Here is an 18,560-nt window from a genome sequence, read left to right on the forward strand (position 1 = left end):
TACTAGCAATGATGGAATGTCCCTGTACTGAAGGGTACCTGATGTCATCCTCTATTAGTAATGATGGAATGTCCCTGTACTGAAGAGCACCTGGGATCATCCTATACTAGCAATGATTGAATGACCCTGTACTGAAGAGCACCTAGGGTCATCCTCTACTAGCAATGATGGAATGTCCCTGTACTGAAGAGCACCTGGGGTCATCCTCTACTAGCAATGATGGAATGTCCCTGTACTGAAGGGTACCTGGGGTCATCCTCTACTAGTAATGATGGAATGTCCCTGTACTGATGGGGACCTGGGATCGTCATCTACTAGCAATGATGGAATGTCCCTGTACTGAAGAGCACCTGGGATCGTCATCTACTACCAATGATGGAATGTCCCTGTACTGAAGGGCTCCTGGGGTCATCCTCTACTACCAATGATGGAATGTACCTGTACTGAAGGGTACCTTGGGTCATCCTCTTTTAGCAATGATGGAATGTCCCTGTACTGAAGTATACCTGGGATCATCCTCTACTTGTAATGATGGAATGTCCCTGTATTGAAGAGCACCTAGAGTCATCCTCTACTAGTAATGATGGAATGTCCCTGTACTGATGGGGACCTGGGATCGTCATCTACTAGCAATGATGGAATGTCCCTGTACTGAAGAGCACCTGGGGTCATCCTCTACTAGTAATGATGGAATGTCCCTGTACTGAAGAGCACCTGGGATCATCCTCTACTAGTAATTATGGAATGTCCCTGTACTGATGGGGACCTGGGATCGTCATCTACTAGCAATGATGGAATGTCCCTGTACTGAAGAGCACCTGGGATCATCCTCTACTAGTAATGATGGAATGTCCCTGTACTGATGGGGACCTGGGATCTCCTCTACTAGCAATGATGGAATGTCCCTGTACTGAAGATCACCAGGGGTCATCCTCTACTAGCAATGATGGAATGTCCCTGTACTGATGGGGACCTGGTGTCATCCTCTAATAGCAATGATGGAATGTCCCTGTACTGAAAAGGCTGGGGTCATCCTCTATTATGCATGATTGAATGTCCCTGTACTGAAGGGTACCTGGTGTCATCCTCTATTAGCAATGATGGAATGTCCCTGTACTGAAGATCACCAGGGGTCATCCTCTACTAGCAATGATGGAATGTCCCTGTACTGAAGGGTACCTGATGTCATCCTCTATTAGTAATGATGGAATGTCCCTGTACTGAAGATCACCAGGTGTCATCCTCTACTAGCAATGATGGAATGTCCCTGTACTGAAGGGTACCTGGGGTCATCCTCTACTAGCAATGATCGAATGTCCCTGTACTGAAGGGTACCTGGGGTCATCCTCTATTATGTATGCTTTTTTTTTTAGCTCACCTGTCACAAAGTGACAGATCGCTTTTCGTCCGTAAACTTTTACTTTAAATGACATCTTCTCATAAACCACTAAGCCAATTTCATCCAAACTTCACAGGAATGTTCCTTTGGTGGTCACCTTTAAAAATTGTTCAAAGAATTTAATTCCATGCAGAACTCTTGTTGCCATGGCATCAGAAAGAAAAAACTTTAAATATCTTCTTTTAAAAAACCCAAAGAGCTAGAGCTTAGATATTTGGCATGAAACATCTTCTAAAGAGTGTCTACCAGGTTTGTTCAAATAAAAACCCTGGGGTCAAAATTGGCCCTGCCCCAGGGGGTCATTGATTTTTCCCTATATGCATATAGTAAACTTAATTTTTTTTAAAGAACCCAAAGAGCTAGAGCTAAGATATTTAGCATGAAACATGTTCTAATGGGTGTCTACCAAGTTTGTTCAAATAAAAGCCCTGGGGTCAAAATTGGCCCCGCCCCAGGGGGTAATTGATTTTCCCTATATGCATATAGTAAAAACTTAAAAATTCTTCTGTTAAAGAACCCAAAGAGCTAGAGCTAAGATTTTTAGCATGAAATATCTTCTAATGAGTGTCTACCAAGTTTGTTCAAATAAAAGCCCTGGGGTCAAAATTGGCCCCGCCCCAGGGGGTCATTGATTTTCCTTATATGTGTATAGCAAAAACTTAAAAAATCTTCTTTGAAAAAACCCAAATAGCTAGAGTTTAGATATTAAGCATGAAACATCTTCTAGTAAGTGTCTACAAAGTTTGTTCAGATAAAAGCCCTGGGGTCAAAATTGGCCCTGCCCCGGGGGTCATTGATTTTCCTTATATGTGTATAGCAAAAACTTAAAAATCTTCTTTGAAAAAACCCAAATAGCTAGAGTTTAGATATTAAGCATGAAACATCTTTTAGTAAGTGTCTACAAAGTTTGTTCAAATTAAAGCCCTGGGGTCAAAACTGGCCCCGCCCCAGGGGTGTCATTGTTTTTAAACTATATGTGTATAGTAAACTTAAAAAATATTCTTTTAAAAAATCCAATGAGCTAGAGCTTAGATATTTAGCATGAAACATCTTCCTATCGGTGTCTACCAAGTTTGTTCAAATAAAAGCCCATGGGTTATATACAGGTGACCGACCTCTTGTTCTTAAATACTGTTGGGAAAAGGCGTAAAATGAAACAAACAAACAAAAATATGATGGAATGTCACTGTACTGAAGGGTACCTGGTGTCATCCTCTACTAGCAATGATGGAATGTCCCTGTACTGAAGGGTACCTAGGGTCATCCTCTATTATGCATGATGGAATGTCCCTGTACTGAAGGGTACCTGGGATCATCCTCTACTAGCAATGATGGAATGTCCCTGTACTGAAGGGTACCTGGGGTCATTCTCTACTAGCAATGATAGAATGTCCCTGTACTGAAGAGCACCTGGGGTCATCCTCTACTAGCAATGATGGAATGTCCCTGTACTTAAGGGAACCTGGGATCATCCTCTACTAGCAATGATGGAATGTCCCTGTACTGAAGGGCACCTGGGGTCATCCTCTACTAGCAATGATGGAATGTCCCTGTACTGAAGGGCACCAGGGATCATCCTCTACTAGCAATGATGGAATGTCCCTGTAATGAAGGGCACCTGGGGTCATCCTCTACTAGCAATGATGGAATGTCCCTGTACTGAAGGGCACCTGGGGTCATCCTCTACTAGCAATGATGGAATGTCCCTGTACTTAAGGGAACCTGGGATCATCCTCTACTAGCAATGATTGAATGTCCCTGAACTGAAGGGTACCTGGGATCATCCTCTACTAGCAATGATGGAATGTCCCTGTACTTAAGGGAACCTGGGATCATCCTCTACTAGCAATGATGGAATGTCCCTGTACTTAAGGGAACCTTTGGTCATCCTTTTCCAGTAATGATGAAATGTCACTACAAAATGGGGTACCTGAGGTCATTTCTATCAATAATGATGGAATATCGCTGTACAGAAGGGCACCTTGGGTCATTTTCTTCTTGGAATATCACTGTACAGTGTGGTAACCTCTACATAGGGATTTTTGGCATGTAATTTTGGGATATTCTAACTTAATGCCCCCAAAATTGTACATTCTCAACATGGAATTTAATTAAGACAAAGCAAAATTGTTGTGATGTAAAGTTTATAGAAAGATATTTTGGTTCTTATAGCAATAATCTAGAATATCACTTGACAAGCTTGGTTAGACTCAAAATCTAACTAAATACTAAACAAAATTTATTTCATACCAATATTTGATGAAAACTTGTCATAACACTATAAAGCTGGATAGCTTCCATTTTGCCCTAGTGGGATTTCAAGTCACAGAGCTCAGAAGATAAGAGATGAAATTGATCTGAAGACATCTACCTTAATCACTCAACAAAAGTAAAATAATAACTTGTTATACATTCATAATTTTGAAACAAAATATGTATGATCTTATTACAGAAATGGCTTAATTCTTTTCATTTAGTTTTCATTCATCTTCTGATGTTGAACCACTGACCTTCCTATGCTGCTTAGCTACCTCATACATTACAATACTTCCTGCTATAGCACAATTCAAGCTCTCAACTCCGCCTGTCATAGGTAAGTGAACACACTCACCAAAATGATCGTAGGCTAACTTTTTGGCAGGTAATGATAAACCTGAGGTCTCTCCACTGATCACTAACACTGTATGTTTGTTACTATAATCTACCTTGTCATATACTATGTTGTTTATTGGAGCATTTTTGTAAGCACTAAGAACTTTGAAACTTCTGTAAGATGGTTCATCTTCAATTTCTTCAGTCAATTTTTCACTGTTTTTCTGTGCACTAATTTCACCATCTTCATCAACATTATAATCATCATAGTCATCGTCATTCATCATCAACATCACTTTCTACATCAGACAATTCATAATCTTTAGTTTGTTCTATCTCCTGCATTGCCATGGAATTTCTTGTTGCCATGGTTTCATCGAGGCTTTGTTCAGTTGCAATCTGATTACTGTCTGCAAGATATACTTTGATATTGTCTGCTGGGGGTAAGATGGCTGGTACCTGGGACCATGTTATGTTGCTCATGATTGGTATCCTGTAATGACTTCCTGCTGCTGATCTAAGAACCTTGCCATTCCATATATCAACACATCCTGTAAACAAAAATTGTTCTATACAATATATGTGTGTAAAGGTGTGATATGTGTGTGAAGGTGTCGGATTTTAATGTTTCCATCAATAATTTTTCAGTTACATAGGTGTTGATGTTGGATGGTAATAAATAGCAGAATGTACATCTATAAGGTAACTGCTCTGAAATACCACCCCATACATCCTAAAATTATCCCATTAATATTAAAAGCTAGTGATGCTGATTTTAAAAACATCATTGGAAACAATTCTGCAGACAGACATTTTTCCACAAGTGACATTGTCAAGTTGTGTTTGACCCTAAATTGAATCATATTTATGCATTTTTCCAAGAAATCATCAAGACAGTCACATCAAGACAGTCACTTTGTAGAGAAAGTTTCCTTATTCCTGATGAAAATGATTTCTCTAGAGTGTAAGTAAATAAGATTTTCTTTTATTTAACTTGCTGACCTTGTTTCTGACTTGACATGCCTATAACCCATATTACATCTTGACCTGTTAATCATCAGTTAAACATTGCAACTCAATAAGCATGAAGACTTGCTTTAAAATACAGGCCCAAGATGATTTAACAAAATTTTCATTTATTCTATATTTGACACCAGGTGACTCATATTCAATGCTTGCAAAAACTCTTGAACAAAACGAAAACATTGTAACAGATGCATTTGAACTTCCCTCATCAGTCACTCAATATACACAATGAGGCCATATTGTACACAGTAAAACAATTCTATATATATATATATCAAAAGTTTATCTCGGCATAATTTTTTTTATTAAAATTACCTAAATTAACAATAGACACTTCAAAAGTGGGCAATTTCATTAATAAATTCCATGATATAAAGGAAACAGTATGTATATTAAAGACTGAAGTTACCTTTCAGTGCTATGACCTTCTGACAACCTACAGCTGCTGCAGTTCGTATCAGGGTGCCGAGGTTACCACCATCCCGTACTGAATCACAGATCAACGTTAGTGGTATCGGGTTGGAGATCGGTCTTAAAGCTTTAGTTGGCATTTCAAAGATTCCTAAAATAGTGAAAAATAAAAACACTCCTTGATTACACAAAAATCATATTGCAGACATTCCCTTGTTAATACTAACGCATGTATGGAGCCTACTTAACAATACCAACTTGCATGCAAAAACTTTACCAAATGAAGGTGCCGAAATTGACATCGGGTGAGTACAATAGCTCTCCCTATACTTCGACACCATAACCAGACTAACAAGTGCAACTGTACTAATGCTCTAATTTTTTAAACACTAAAATTTAAACAATAGCATGGACCTACAGTTTTTCTAATATGATATACAATGCAGAATTATTATTTTAAAAAATTTACTAACCTAGTAAACCTTGTGGGGTCTCGACGTCCGACCAGAGTTTAAGATGTTTGTATAAGACTTTGTAAAGTTTAGCTTTACCAAGCAGCTCAGTAGGCAATTCTTCTACTAAATCCATCTTTGTAAAGTAAAGCACTTTCAATTTGGCACCAACTTCAAGAGCATCTTTAATAAGAAGTTTTCCCTCAAGAACAATTTCTTTACTGTCATCTCTTTTCTTTTTACTTCTTGCTGCCATAATAAGTCGCCTGAAAATAAGCCACAGAGCAATTTATCAGACATTCTGAACCCACTATGTGCATGCAAAAGGCCTATACCGTCAATAAAGAGGTAGGCCAACCATAGGTTTGAAATTTTATCAATAAATGTGAAGTATAGTAAAATGTAACATACCCTATATACATTTTATAATTAAGAACAATATTTAGGTATTTCATGCCTCCTCACCCCCTATTTAGTCCTATATGACTTTGCTTTGTGACATTTTTACTATGAGCAAAGCAAATTATATCTGATTTGTAAAATTTTCCATAGCATGTTCTGCAAGATTTTAACACTGTGGTGTTTTTCCTTCTTTAATGGGGTCTATTAAACAGACCTTCCCAATTGAAAATAAGTGCATTTAAAAGTTTTCCCAATTCTCTACCTACAGTGTAACAATTGCCAAAATGAAGGCTTGAGATAGAACTTCAATAGTTGAGTCCCTTGTAATGGATGCAAAGGTTTTTCTTGCCTACAATCATCGATAATAAATACTCAGTATGGGAATAGGCGTTGTTGCATACAGCATTAGAATAGCCTTAGGATTATTTTTGTTGCCAAGGAAGCACTGAACTATATGTATATTATGTACAGTGTGTGTTGGCAAAACAGAGGCATTTTAATTTTTTTTTAAATCCTAATTTTTGCATCATACCAGGCATCTGTTCCCTAATGCACATGTATATTTGAAGGGAAATTAAACTAAAACACAAAATTTTTACATCTTCAATTTAACTGATTGATAATCAACAGGATATTACGATATGGGAACAATCTCAACTCTAAGGCCAATCAGAACATCTCCGCTTCTAGTAATTCTAGCAACAGTCTGAACAGGGTCTTTCAATTCTATTTGAAAGACCCTGGTCTGAATTAAATGCTTTTATAATCAAAAGTGCCCTGATACGTAAATTTAGCTCAAATATAGAATCAGTCCAAGGATTATAAAATTGGACTAAGATTTTTCTCAAACTTTTGTGAGACTTCAACATATTTTTTTATTGATTTTCATTTTGACTTCAATTAAAAATTTTAACTTATAGTATACACATCGTACATGTTATCTAAGAGCACTTCAGCCCTCCTGGGGCCCGCTCTGCCTTTGGTAGTTCTGGCTTCCATAACTTTATTTTTCGCTTTTATTTTGACGTTGTGCGACAGTAAAGTTATGGGTCAACCCTTTTTGCAAAATCTACCAGAATTTTGGCAGTTTGTGTGCCGTACATAAAAACCTACTAATTAAAATCACCCTTATTAATCAAATTTGGCTCAAATAAAAATACCATTTGATAAACAAATCAATTTTGAATCAATTCATGTTTTGTTTTTAAATGAAACTTCAATGAAATTGTGTACCCAACTATTTAATAGGGAAATATGTAGAGAATGTTTACCTATATGGAGTCTGCTTTCAAATGAAATCTCGCGGGACTTCAAGTTTTGGGAATTCTAGCATCTATTTTTAGTAACAGACCATACACTATATTTAGTAAATGTACAACTTTAATTGAAGTTTAAATAAAAACAAACAAATAATTCAAGAATCATCACTAAAAACAATTAAATCCGACATGTTTATGGTACAATGTCTGTTATTGAATAAATACACCATTATTCATAATTGCAAATTAAAAATAGCATTTGGGTCACAGGTCACCAAATGTCATGCAAAGGTATCCGAAACCTAAATTCTCGCTAGTCACATGATAATTAGGGCAGCAAATTATGGCGGCGAATTTTATGAAATGTGAACCCACTGATAAACTTTGAGGCATTATTTCATCAATCTAACGTTCTGTGACTGAAGTGTCCCAAATATATCTAACTATCTGTATTAAAATAGCTTTTGTCCAGATCAGGCAAATTTATTGAATTACAGCATGACATAAATATGTCACGGTTCTGGTTGATTTTTGATACAGGATTGGCTTCAGCGAACAGGTCTAGCAGTACTATAAAACTTGTTCGCTGAAGTCTCTTTAGCTAAGCCTTTGGGTGTATAACTATATGACATAAAATAAACAGACAATATAATGTTTGATATGGTCATACCCAAATCTTTTGTCTGCCTCCTCAAGTTTTTCAAAACTAATGCTGTCTTGATCATGTTCATCTTTACCAGAAAAATTTGGAGCACTTTTATTTCCCTTCGACACCCTTTCAGTCTTTCTATATCCCTTGGTCACGTTTTCATTTATTTTAAATCCTGTTTCGTTGATTTTGTTCCTTAAATAATTTTCCTTAGTCCGCTTAGCAGCTATGCTGTGACTTTCCTGGACCGGGTCATCGGGATTGTATGGCAGGTAGGCATTCATTTTTGGATCTCTTACCCTTCCCTTTAGCTTCTGTACATCTTCTTCGGGTGAAATAAATTCTCGTATATTGTGCCCTCTTTTGCGAGCATAATATCTGCACGCAATCCAAGAAAATGGGTATTTTCTTGAATTTAACAAACATGTTTTCATGGGCGCTGCCATCTTTGGTGCATCCGTACTATCATAAATTTGTACTAATCGCTTACTCATTATCGGTTGTACTGTACTAATTTTTTAAAACTTTCTATACACCCGAGGCACACGGACCCAGCACAGTTATGGGATAGTGTAAAAAAGTAATTCTAGAAAAAATATATACTGTATTTATTAAATACAGTATACTTTCTTTTTCTAGAATTACTTTTTTACACTGTCCCAACACTGTGCTGGGTCCCTGTGATATCGAAAGAGACAGTTTTGAAATTGAAGTGTATATTTAAGCTTTTAAATAGTTATAGTTACTATATTTTAAGTTTCAGTGCCTATAAAATTGTGTTTCAGCACGGTTATTTATAAAAATTTAATTAAGTGGTGTTGAGCAGAAGACTTAAAAAGGTTTAACAGGAGGTGCATATTCCCCCATCCCCCATTATATTTGCAGATTGAGCATTGTTTAAGAAGGAAGAAATCCCATATACATGTGTTCTGGTTTAAACATATTTATTTAAGCTCGATTGCGAAACAATTAAGTTATTGCAACTTCTATCAATTACTTTCGAGTCCGGTTCCTGGAAGGTGTCATATGAAGGAACATGGTCGTGACCCGATAAGCTTAGGCTCGAATCCATGATCCCTTGGTTGAGAGGCAGAGACTTTAACCAGACCCTACGCTGGATAAAGTAAAGTAGAGTAAAGTAAAGTAGGCCCCCCCCCTCACGTGGTTCTAACTTACATGTATGACGTTGATATATTTTTGTTACTTTGCGAATAAGGGCAATTCACTCTTTTGTAATGAACTTCCGCAGCCAAAACAATATATATAAAAACAGGACTGTCTACTAGAAAACAAGAAGTTGGACATGTATCATATTTTTTGTAAGATTTTAGTTTTGGCGGCGTGAGACGTTTCTATTCGGCATATTTCTTGTTGGGTGGTTCCAGTATTCCTTACTTGAATACTGTTGAATCACCCTTAGGATATGTGGCCTGCTTTTTAAATTTGTCTTTTGACGCAATATCTGTGATATGCAGGCTTCATAACCTCAGATCCCCTTTCAAAATTCCATTTTATTTAGTTCCGCCCATTGTTTTCTCGTTTATGGCACATGCATGTTTTTTACTTGGGGACCATATGGCGCTTTTCATGGAATGACACAAAAGTGTCACATTGAAGGTTCCATGATAACCGCCATATGAACACATCTGCGGGTGTTTCAAAATTCTAAATTTTACCAGTTCATATTAAATGTTGAATTCTGCTTAAGCCGGTGCTAGGGGGTGTGGACGGTAGTTTGCACTTGACAGTACCGTTCATGAACAGGCTCAATCAAACCGAGCCTGCAACATTTTCAATTTTGCCGCGTTGGGCTTTCTTTAGGGATTCTTATTTCACTCTATTTTGTAAACTGTACTGTGCCTCCATTATGACACTAAATATTTCTCTATAATTCACACTGTCTTAAAAATATATGGAACAAGGGTGATACCTCAGAATCGTTAAAGACAACAAAATTACATGAAAATTGCAGACTCGGTTTGATTGAGTCTGTACATGAGGGATAATGAAAAAGTGCAGCGTGCATCCCTCATGCCCCTTAGCACCGGCTTGAATTGCTAGAATCAATGATCCTGATGACGGACCAGATAAAACCAGTTGAACAGTATATAAAATATGGCGAATGTCATTCGGACAAGACGTTTGAATTAAAACCTACCTAAATAAAGAAGAAGAATACACGAAGAAAAAAGGCGTTAATAAACCTATATACGGTCAGGTTTCTTGGGAACAACATTTGACCAAAATCTTTCATTTTAATAAATGGCTTGGACTGCATTTTAATGATAAACCAAATTCATTGTTTAACATTATTTCTTGCAATATACAAAGAAACCTTATGGTTATGCCCTTTGTAAATTGCCACGTTCTTGACTGGTTATTCGAAATCTGCAGAAATTTTTTCACTCCAAGGCCAGGAAAGTTGTACAATATTATGAAATGCAGCTATGAATATAGACCGTAGTTTAAAACCTTGGCAACAACTATACCTTGTTGTTACTGCGTTTGCTTGAGAGGAGGAAAAGCGAAGAAATAGAGGTAGAGAGACGCTTAAGAGATTGAGTCCAGGCGGATTATATAACACTACGGTTTCAGTGGAACACGATTATAACGAGTTTCTAAGAAACTCTATTTGATTCGTGAGACCTATATAAGGCACATAATCAATAAACTATAGTTATGAAAAATGTGTTTCTCATAACTCGATCAGCCATTTAATGAACTTGCATCATTTTTATGACTTGATGTACGTATCCTATTGATAATTTATATCTATTAATTACTATCATAATTATTTATGAACTGATCTGTGGATAATTGATTTTTCTATTTCGCTTTCAACGAAATATTCTAGTGCTCTGGGGCATAATAAAAACTGGATGACAAAAGTAAAATTTAATTCTGCATATAGCTGAACACCGATTTTTTTTGCACCATAGCAAGACTTTTGAAGTATAAAATCTTTCGTTGGTCAGTCTTTTAAATAAAAGATCGAAATCAAGAAAGTAAAGAAATTTTATTAAGATTTCTAAAAATTACAATATCCACAATTATACATCTATTACACATAATATACATGTATAATAAGTTCATGACAATAAAGAAAATCACAGACGAGAAAAATGTACATTTAATTACTGTATATGTGTATATACATATATAAGACTTTATATTGTTTTTGTACTGGAAACAAAAAATACCGAATGAAAAATGATATTAATTCATCCATTGGCAGTTATATATGTACAGTCAAACTTGTATTAAGCGACCGCGCAAGGGAAACACCCAAAACGGTCGCTTAATAAAACGGTCTCTTAAGACAAAGCATGATAAAAAGTCAAAATTTATACATGACATCTTTCTCTTGCCGTGGGAATGTTTTTTAAATGTTTAATAATTAGAACGCTCCGATAATCTAAATGGATGCTAATGTAAAAAAATACCTTTCTGATATTTATTGACAAATCAGTTTTGATCCATTACGTACATGTTTGACATTTTTCCAGAATTTTTAAACATCTCCGTTGTAATTCCTTGTCTCCAACACGGTCGCTTAATACAAGTTTGACTGTATACTAACGAGTTTCTTTAACAAACTTGGATAAACGTATGACATGTATAAGCCCAGTTTTATTATTTGACGTTAACAATTGTATAGATTTTTGCATACTGATTGAGGTCTATAAAGTAAATATTAGTTCCATATAATTTGTCCGTGACCTGAGCGAAGATTATACCTACCATTTCAAGAAAAAAATCTAGAATTTCAGATACATGTATACATGTATATATGGTGCCAGATTATGTCCACTTTTAAAAACCAAAAGAGCCATGTGGTTTTCAAAGTAAAAAGACTTAGGCTTTCGAATACATTTTGTGTCGCCTCTACAGAGTAGTGGCGGCATATAGGGATCATTTCTCCGTCATCTGTCTGTCTGTCCCTTTTTGCAGTCCCATTCTTTGACTTCCCCGTATGGCCCTTAAATGATTTTATTAAATTTGTCTGGACTACTCCTCTTATACCACTTATGCAATTCAAATGAAACTTTACAGGATTGATCGACAGCATATTACACGGTTTTTTGGGTTGATTGTTTTTTTTTGCTGAGTTATGACTCATTAATAAAAAACTTTTTTTTGCCCTGTTAATGTTTTTGTGTCTCCTGCTACACAGTGGCTGCAAGATGCAATTGACTTCTCGCATCGATCAGACGTTGGCGTGTTCGTTAGGTTCTTACATGTTGTAAATTTTCAATATGTTTTGCTTCATGGGTTCCCAAAAGATGCATGTTTTCGTCATCAATCTAATATACAACACACACATATTTATACGGAATTATTAATTACTGTTTGAATGATTTTGTAATTCAACGCTGTTGAATGAAATAGTACGTTAATGTATGAATTTCCATTGACAAATAAAGCATATAGTAGAATTTAACATGTATAAATGGGTTATTGGTAGATATTAAGAAAAAAATATCTGATATGTTTCACGCGTATGGTTATCGAAATATCTTTCTGACCTTCAATGTTTGTAACTAATGGGCGTAATCGCAAGCTCGTTACCGCCCAAGGGCGTCACTCGGACGATATCCGATCGAACCGCAAAATATGACAGATATTATTAAGACTATCATGAGGCGACACATGCGATCACTGATCGCTCTTGTTGTTACATGCTGTTTCGTTATAACTGAAAGTGCCCTCTTTTACATGTTGTAAAATTTTCGACATAAAGTGTTTTGTCTTCATAACTCATACCAATAACAGATGCATGTGAAATGGTAATCGTCATCAACATCTTAATATTCAAATGAGGATTCAACATATGTAGATATAAAAAAAACAATATTTGATATTTGTTTCATACATGCGTTATAGTTTAAAAGAAAAAAAATGCAATTAGTATTTTGTATACATGTAGTCCTTTTTATAACAATTGTAATTTTAATGTATAACTTTATTGTACATTTTTATTTCACATAATTCTGCATTGTTACTCTAAGATTTCCGTGTACGTCATTTATTATTTAATGACAATTTCCCTTTATTTTGTGTCATGTTTTTTACTGACATCAAACAACAATCAATCGACAGACATAAATATATACATAATTTATATAAACATAAAATAGGACATTTTATTCAAGGATACGCAACAATTCCTTCATTTTTGAGCTACAATATTTCATAAACTAGGTCTATGGTGTTTTAAAAATTTGGTAATATTTTAGATAATTGTTTTAAGATCTGATTCAAACCATCGTCAACAAGAATGGATGTATTCTGTCAATCCCATATACCCGAGGGTACATGTACATGAGAAAGGGACGTTTCTTTTCCGAACGGGGAATTATTCAGTTCAGGAAGGGAAAAAAGGGTCTCTATAGCTACTATTTTCCCGTTCGGGAAAGATCCCCGACTGGTACTTTTATCTTGGATTTGTATTCACGTGTTACTCAGACAAGTCCTACTTTCGAATTTGAATTTGTTCCACATTTTTATGCATAAGTAAATATATTCTACAAATTCTTCGATTAAACATTGTTTTTTCCTGCGTTTTATTCACGCCCGTTTAACTCACAACGAGTGAAAAATGTCCATCGGTAAAAATGTTGTGAGCAACTTCCGTTCCTCGTTGTGAGCACCCATCTATGACGAGTGACACGATAAACAAGGTGACTTTTTCATAATTTTTGAAGATTACAGACATTTATGTAAAAATATCGGAATGCAGTTAGCTAGCGATGTGTTTTCCGAGTATGCACATGTAAAGATATTGTCTGTTGGTGGACAATTTGATGGAAATACCGTGCGACGCAGTCACTCGGGGTAGCTGGAAAACTGGAGACAACTTCTCTTTGGACCTTATTTAACATTGAAAACGTCGATTCTGGTGACGTTTTGTGCATTCTAACCTAAAACAGATGCCCACAAGTCTTCAGTGTAAATTATTATCAGAAAGTCTTCATAGAAACGAAGATATACCCTTTTTGCTTTAATCCTCGTTGTGAGCACCATAACCTCGTTGTGAGCAAGACAAGCGCACTTGCTTGTCTGGTTTTAATATGTAATTCAAATGGCAAGAATACAATTTTCAATCTACCAAAAGCAATCAAAACGTTTTTGTACAATAGTTTTTCTTTGCAAAAGTTCTTCTTTTTCTTTTTAAAAGTTTTTTTGAAAATTATTCTTCATATTCACAAGTCATCAGATTAACAGAAGAACTAATCAGTGTAGGTAAATCAGGTATTTTATTTCGTATACTCTAGTTTGGCTCGAGTGAACATCACGGGAGTTTATGAATATTTCAACAATTTCACAGTCTGTGTGATACACACATACATGTGTTTATCCTGAGCTGAAGACTGACCAAGTTATGTAAAACAAGAACTATCACGGTAAGTTGACAATGCCCCTGAAGTGGTGATTTGTCCTTTGATTTATGGACCAGATAGATTATTTGTTTTTGGACAAGTAGATCTTCAATGTGAAGGTAATACAATGTCAAGGTAAAATAAATATAGGTCAGTTGGAAGGTCTTGTCCAAAGGGGCATTGTGTCCTAATATGAATTAAATCAACTTACTTATAAAGAAGTGATGACCAATGCTAAAGTTTTTGGATGTTCTAGAAGGTCATTCACGGTACAAGATAACAAAAATACAGATCAGTTTGAAGATCTTGCCTAGGGGTGTTTTTTTAAAAATATGAGTAGAATCCGTTTACTAATAAGGAAGTTATGACCAATTTTTAAGTTTTTGGACAATTTGACCTTCAAGGTGAAGGTCATTCAGGGGTCAAGGTCAAAATAATATAGGATAGTTGAAAGGCCTTGTCCAAAGATGTGTTGTGCCAAAACATTATGCCAGGACATAATGGCCAATCTTAAATGTTTTTGGACAATTTGACCTTCAAGGTAAAGGCCATTCAGGGGTCAAGGTAAAAAAAAATACAGGTCCGTAGCAAGGTGCTAAGGGATGTTGTGTTCAAATATGAATCAAATCCGTTTACTAATAAGGAAGTTAAGGCCAATGTAAAAGTTTTCGGACAGATTGACGGACGTACCAACTTTTGATATTTATGAGGCAAATCACCTGGACCAACGTCCATTAGCAAAATTAGCTCAAAAAATAGCTCTTAATTTGAATCTTATGCGTTTTTGTTCTTTATTTAACTACGGAATGAAGCTCATAAATATCAAATATTTGCTCGGACTGACAGACGGACAGTTCAAAACTAATATGTCTCCCTTTGGGGTATGCACGACGTCTTGCAAAGAAATGCTGCTGTGCAAAAACGTTTTAATTGCTGTGGTAGATTGAAAATTATATTTTCACCATCTGAATTACATATTAAAACCATACACGCACTGCGCTTGTCTTGCTCACAACGAGGTTATGGTGCTCACAACGAGGATTAAAGCAAAAAGGGTATATCTTCGTTTCTATGAAGACTTTCTGATAATAATTTACGCTGAAGACTTGTGGGCATCTGTTTTAGGTAAGAATGCACAAAACGTCACCAGAATCGACGTTTTCAATGTTAAATTAGGTCCAAAGAGAAGTTGTCTCCAGTTTTCCAGCTACCCCGAGTGACTGCGTCGCACGGTATTTCCATCAAATTGTCCACCAACAGACAATATCTTTACATGTGCATACTCGGAAAACACATCGCTAGCTAACTGCATTCCGATATTTTTACATAAATGTCTGTAATCTTCAAAAATTATGAAAAAGTCACCTTGTTTATCGTGTCACACGTCAAAGATGGGTGCTCACAACGAGGAACGGAAGTTGCTCACAACATTTTTACCGATGGACATTTTTCACTCGTTGTGAGTTAAACGGGCGTGTTATTTATGCAAGAATTTTTACGTATTGATAATTGTGATACCCTGCATTCTGCTTTACAGGTGTGTCCACTGACTGCGTCGAGTTTTAAGCTGTAAGAATAAGGAATAAAGCAGTCTAAACACATAGATTTAAAAACAAAACGACTCTAATATAACGACACAATTTAAGACTTTTTTAAAAAAAAATATAACCAGACTAGGTATCGTTCATGAGAGACAACAATTAAAAAGTGCAAAATTTGTGCAACCAGACAAATCAGCTAAAACAGTTCTAGCATGTAAATTTGCGTTAGATTTAACATTTACTAATGAAAGTATAAACATTTTATAAAACAGTATCTCTCTTGAGAGAAAGGAAAAAATTCCATATAATACCTGCTGTAGCAAATACTTGCACTTCACAAAGATGAAATTGTCGATGCCCTTTATGAACAAGTTTCACATATCGTCCTAGTGTTACTGCTGGCAATGGGACAGACCAAATATTTTCAATTTGTCCAGCTGAAAAAGCAACTTCCGTCAAACTGTCTAAAGAATTACCAAGAAGTACTTGTACATTATTAGCTCGAGATGCTGAAATCAAAAAATATCAATTTACTATAGTACTATTTTCAAGTTGAAATGAAATTTGGGAAATTTTAATTATTGGATTAATTGATATACTGATACCAACCTATAAGCCTGTCTTATGAATAATTATAAATAATAATGATAACAATATATAACACAAACAATATACTAACCGCAACAATCAAGTCGGTTGAACATTTTCACCTCCTTCACAATGTATGTATATTGCAAGTCAACATACCACCAGTTGAAAGTTCCCGTGCTGTTGAATGTTTCAAAACATGGAAGTGACGAGGAGAAATATTGATCTGCGTTCCCGTCAACTCCCTTTCCCGCATAGTGTTGTTTAAAAACACTAGATTGAACAGCTTTCTTGTTGTAAGCCACATTAACGACATTGGTAGCTGTTACAAGATAAAAATGAATCAAATGGTTTCTATTTTATTTATGTTTCAATCGAGAAATGATGATTATATTAAAAAAAAGCACAACAATATTTTATCAGTTATTCCCTTTCTGTGTATATACAGTATGTAGTACGTGGGAAGACGTCTCCATGTGCAACTTCTTACGGATATCAGTTAGAAGCATTAGTGGATTAATTCTTCAAATCCAAACGACAATACCGATACGATATAGAATAATTTCATTTTGGTTCTTGAAGTAAGTTATTAAAGTTTTGCTATCTGCAGTCGGGAATTTTTTTCAGTAAGAATTTCTCCATCAATAATTGTTGCTATTAAATGACGGAGAGAAAAAAGAACAGTGCCCACAATATAAAGAGAGTAGATAGACGAGTCAAATGACCGAAACATTAAAAAATGTGTTACATCTCAACAGCAACTTGACCACGTGCTATACTGTATCACGCTGAATGTAATTGATAACATTCGTAATTCACAATTCCATAAAATCTATAAGTTGATACTTAGTCAAAGCAACATTTCAAATATGATGGATTTCTGATTGGTCTAAATCATACTAATGTTAGTAAGATGTTACTTAAAAATATCTTAGCACAACTTGCACACATGACTGCTAGTGTAAAATATAAACACAAATTTCACAGAAAACTGACTCATAAATTAATTAACGACTCAAAGTCAAATGTCACAGTAAAGCATATAAAATGTGAAGGTTTTGTTAGTTCTAAGAGGTACAGGTTAGATAGGCTTTCAATTTTTGGCTTTCCGATGTAGCTTTCTTAGTTTTTGAAATAATTAATTACCTCCAAGAACTCCATAAAATAGGACCCTTTCCTGCGACTCCACATTTTCCGCCATGTCAAACATGTAACACCCAACACAATTGTAAGTGATTGTATTGTATGATATTGCGGCACATAGAGAAGTTTTTGAACATATGAATGCACAAACAATCTCACTGAAAACGTTGTTGACACTGAAAACAGAATGCGTGCAGCTTAATCCATCTGAATTGAACCTTATAAGATTAGTGAAAGCCGTCTCTGCTGTGACTGTAACAATGCAACAAAAAAGTCCTGTAACAGTCAGTAAAACTGTTAAGAAACCGAGCGCCATATTTATGGCTCCTATCAACAGCTAGTCCTTTCGTGAAGCTTTCGAGTCAGTACGTACACATTGGAGAAAAAAATGCTTTTTCAATTAATCAAGTCTGGAATTGCTATAATATAGTTTTGCTTGTCTGAAATGATATAAATTAGAAACATAAAAGCCCGCTGTTAATTGAAAAACCATTTTAAAACATATTAATAAAATATGCTCTGCAATTTCAATATATATTTTTGTTGCCAATATAAATCAATATGTCACATCGGAACTGACACTTTCTGTTTTATTATTATTGTATATTGATACATAAAATTTCCTATGATTTATGATGTGTTTTTTTTAAACGAAAGTCTGAATTATTAAAATTTAAATTGGTTTCCCCATTAGTGTTTCGCTACCTGACAAACATTG

General features: G+C 35.5%; 2 protein-coding genes across 2 annotated transcripts; both read right to left on the minus strand.

Moving 5' to 3' along the window:
• Window positions 1-3,637: 3,637 nt before the first annotated feature.
• On the minus strand, window positions 3,638-8,684 carry LOC132719397 (rRNA methyltransferase 3A, mitochondrial-like). Its single transcript, XM_060703160.1, is given in 5 exon segments — window positions 3,638-4,269; window positions 4,271-4,542; window positions 5,427-5,579; window positions 5,902-6,146; window positions 8,212-8,684. Coding segments are annotated over 5 exon segments (1,533 nt in total). The 3' UTR covers window positions 3,638-3,879.
• Window positions 8,685-13,001: 4,317 nt separating this feature from the next.
• LOC132719398 (fucolectin-1-like) lies at window positions 13,002-18,258 on the minus strand. Its single transcript, XM_060703161.1, has 4 exons — window positions 17,846-18,258; window positions 16,791-17,021; window positions 16,423-16,620; window positions 13,002-16,137 (listed from the first exon to the last, which is right to left on the minus strand). Exons 1-4 carry the CDS (start codon window positions 18,156-18,158, stop codon window positions 16,133-16,135), a joined length of 747 nt encoding a protein of 248 aa, XP_060559144.1. The 5' UTR covers window positions 18,159-18,258; the 3' UTR covers window positions 13,002-16,132.
• Window positions 18,259-18,560: the final 302 nt, after the last annotated feature.

The sequence above is a fragment of the Ruditapes philippinarum genome, unplaced genomic scaffold (genome assembly GCF_026571515.1).
Source record: "Ruditapes philippinarum isolate M1 unplaced genomic scaffold, ASM2657151v2 ctg1891_1_1_1_1, whole genome shotgun sequence".
In the NCBI taxonomy this organism is placed as follows: Eukaryota; Metazoa; Mollusca; class Bivalvia; order Venerida; family Veneridae; genus Ruditapes; species Ruditapes philippinarum.

Bases quoted from the DNA above. Each gene is read 5' to 3' on its own strand.
- LOC132719398 (XM_060703161.1), bottom strand. From the start codon at position 18,158: ATGGCGCTCGGTTTCTTAACAGTTTTACTGACTGTTACAGGACTTTTT. The intron at 17,022-17,845 runs GTAATTAATTAT...ATCTTGTAACAG, and splicing joins ATTTTATGGAGTTCTTGGAG to CTACCAATGTCGTTAATGTG. The intron at 16,621-16,790 runs GTTAGTATATTG...TTTTGATTTCAG, and splicing joins CAACCGACTTGATTGTTGCG to CATCTCGAGCTAATAATGTA.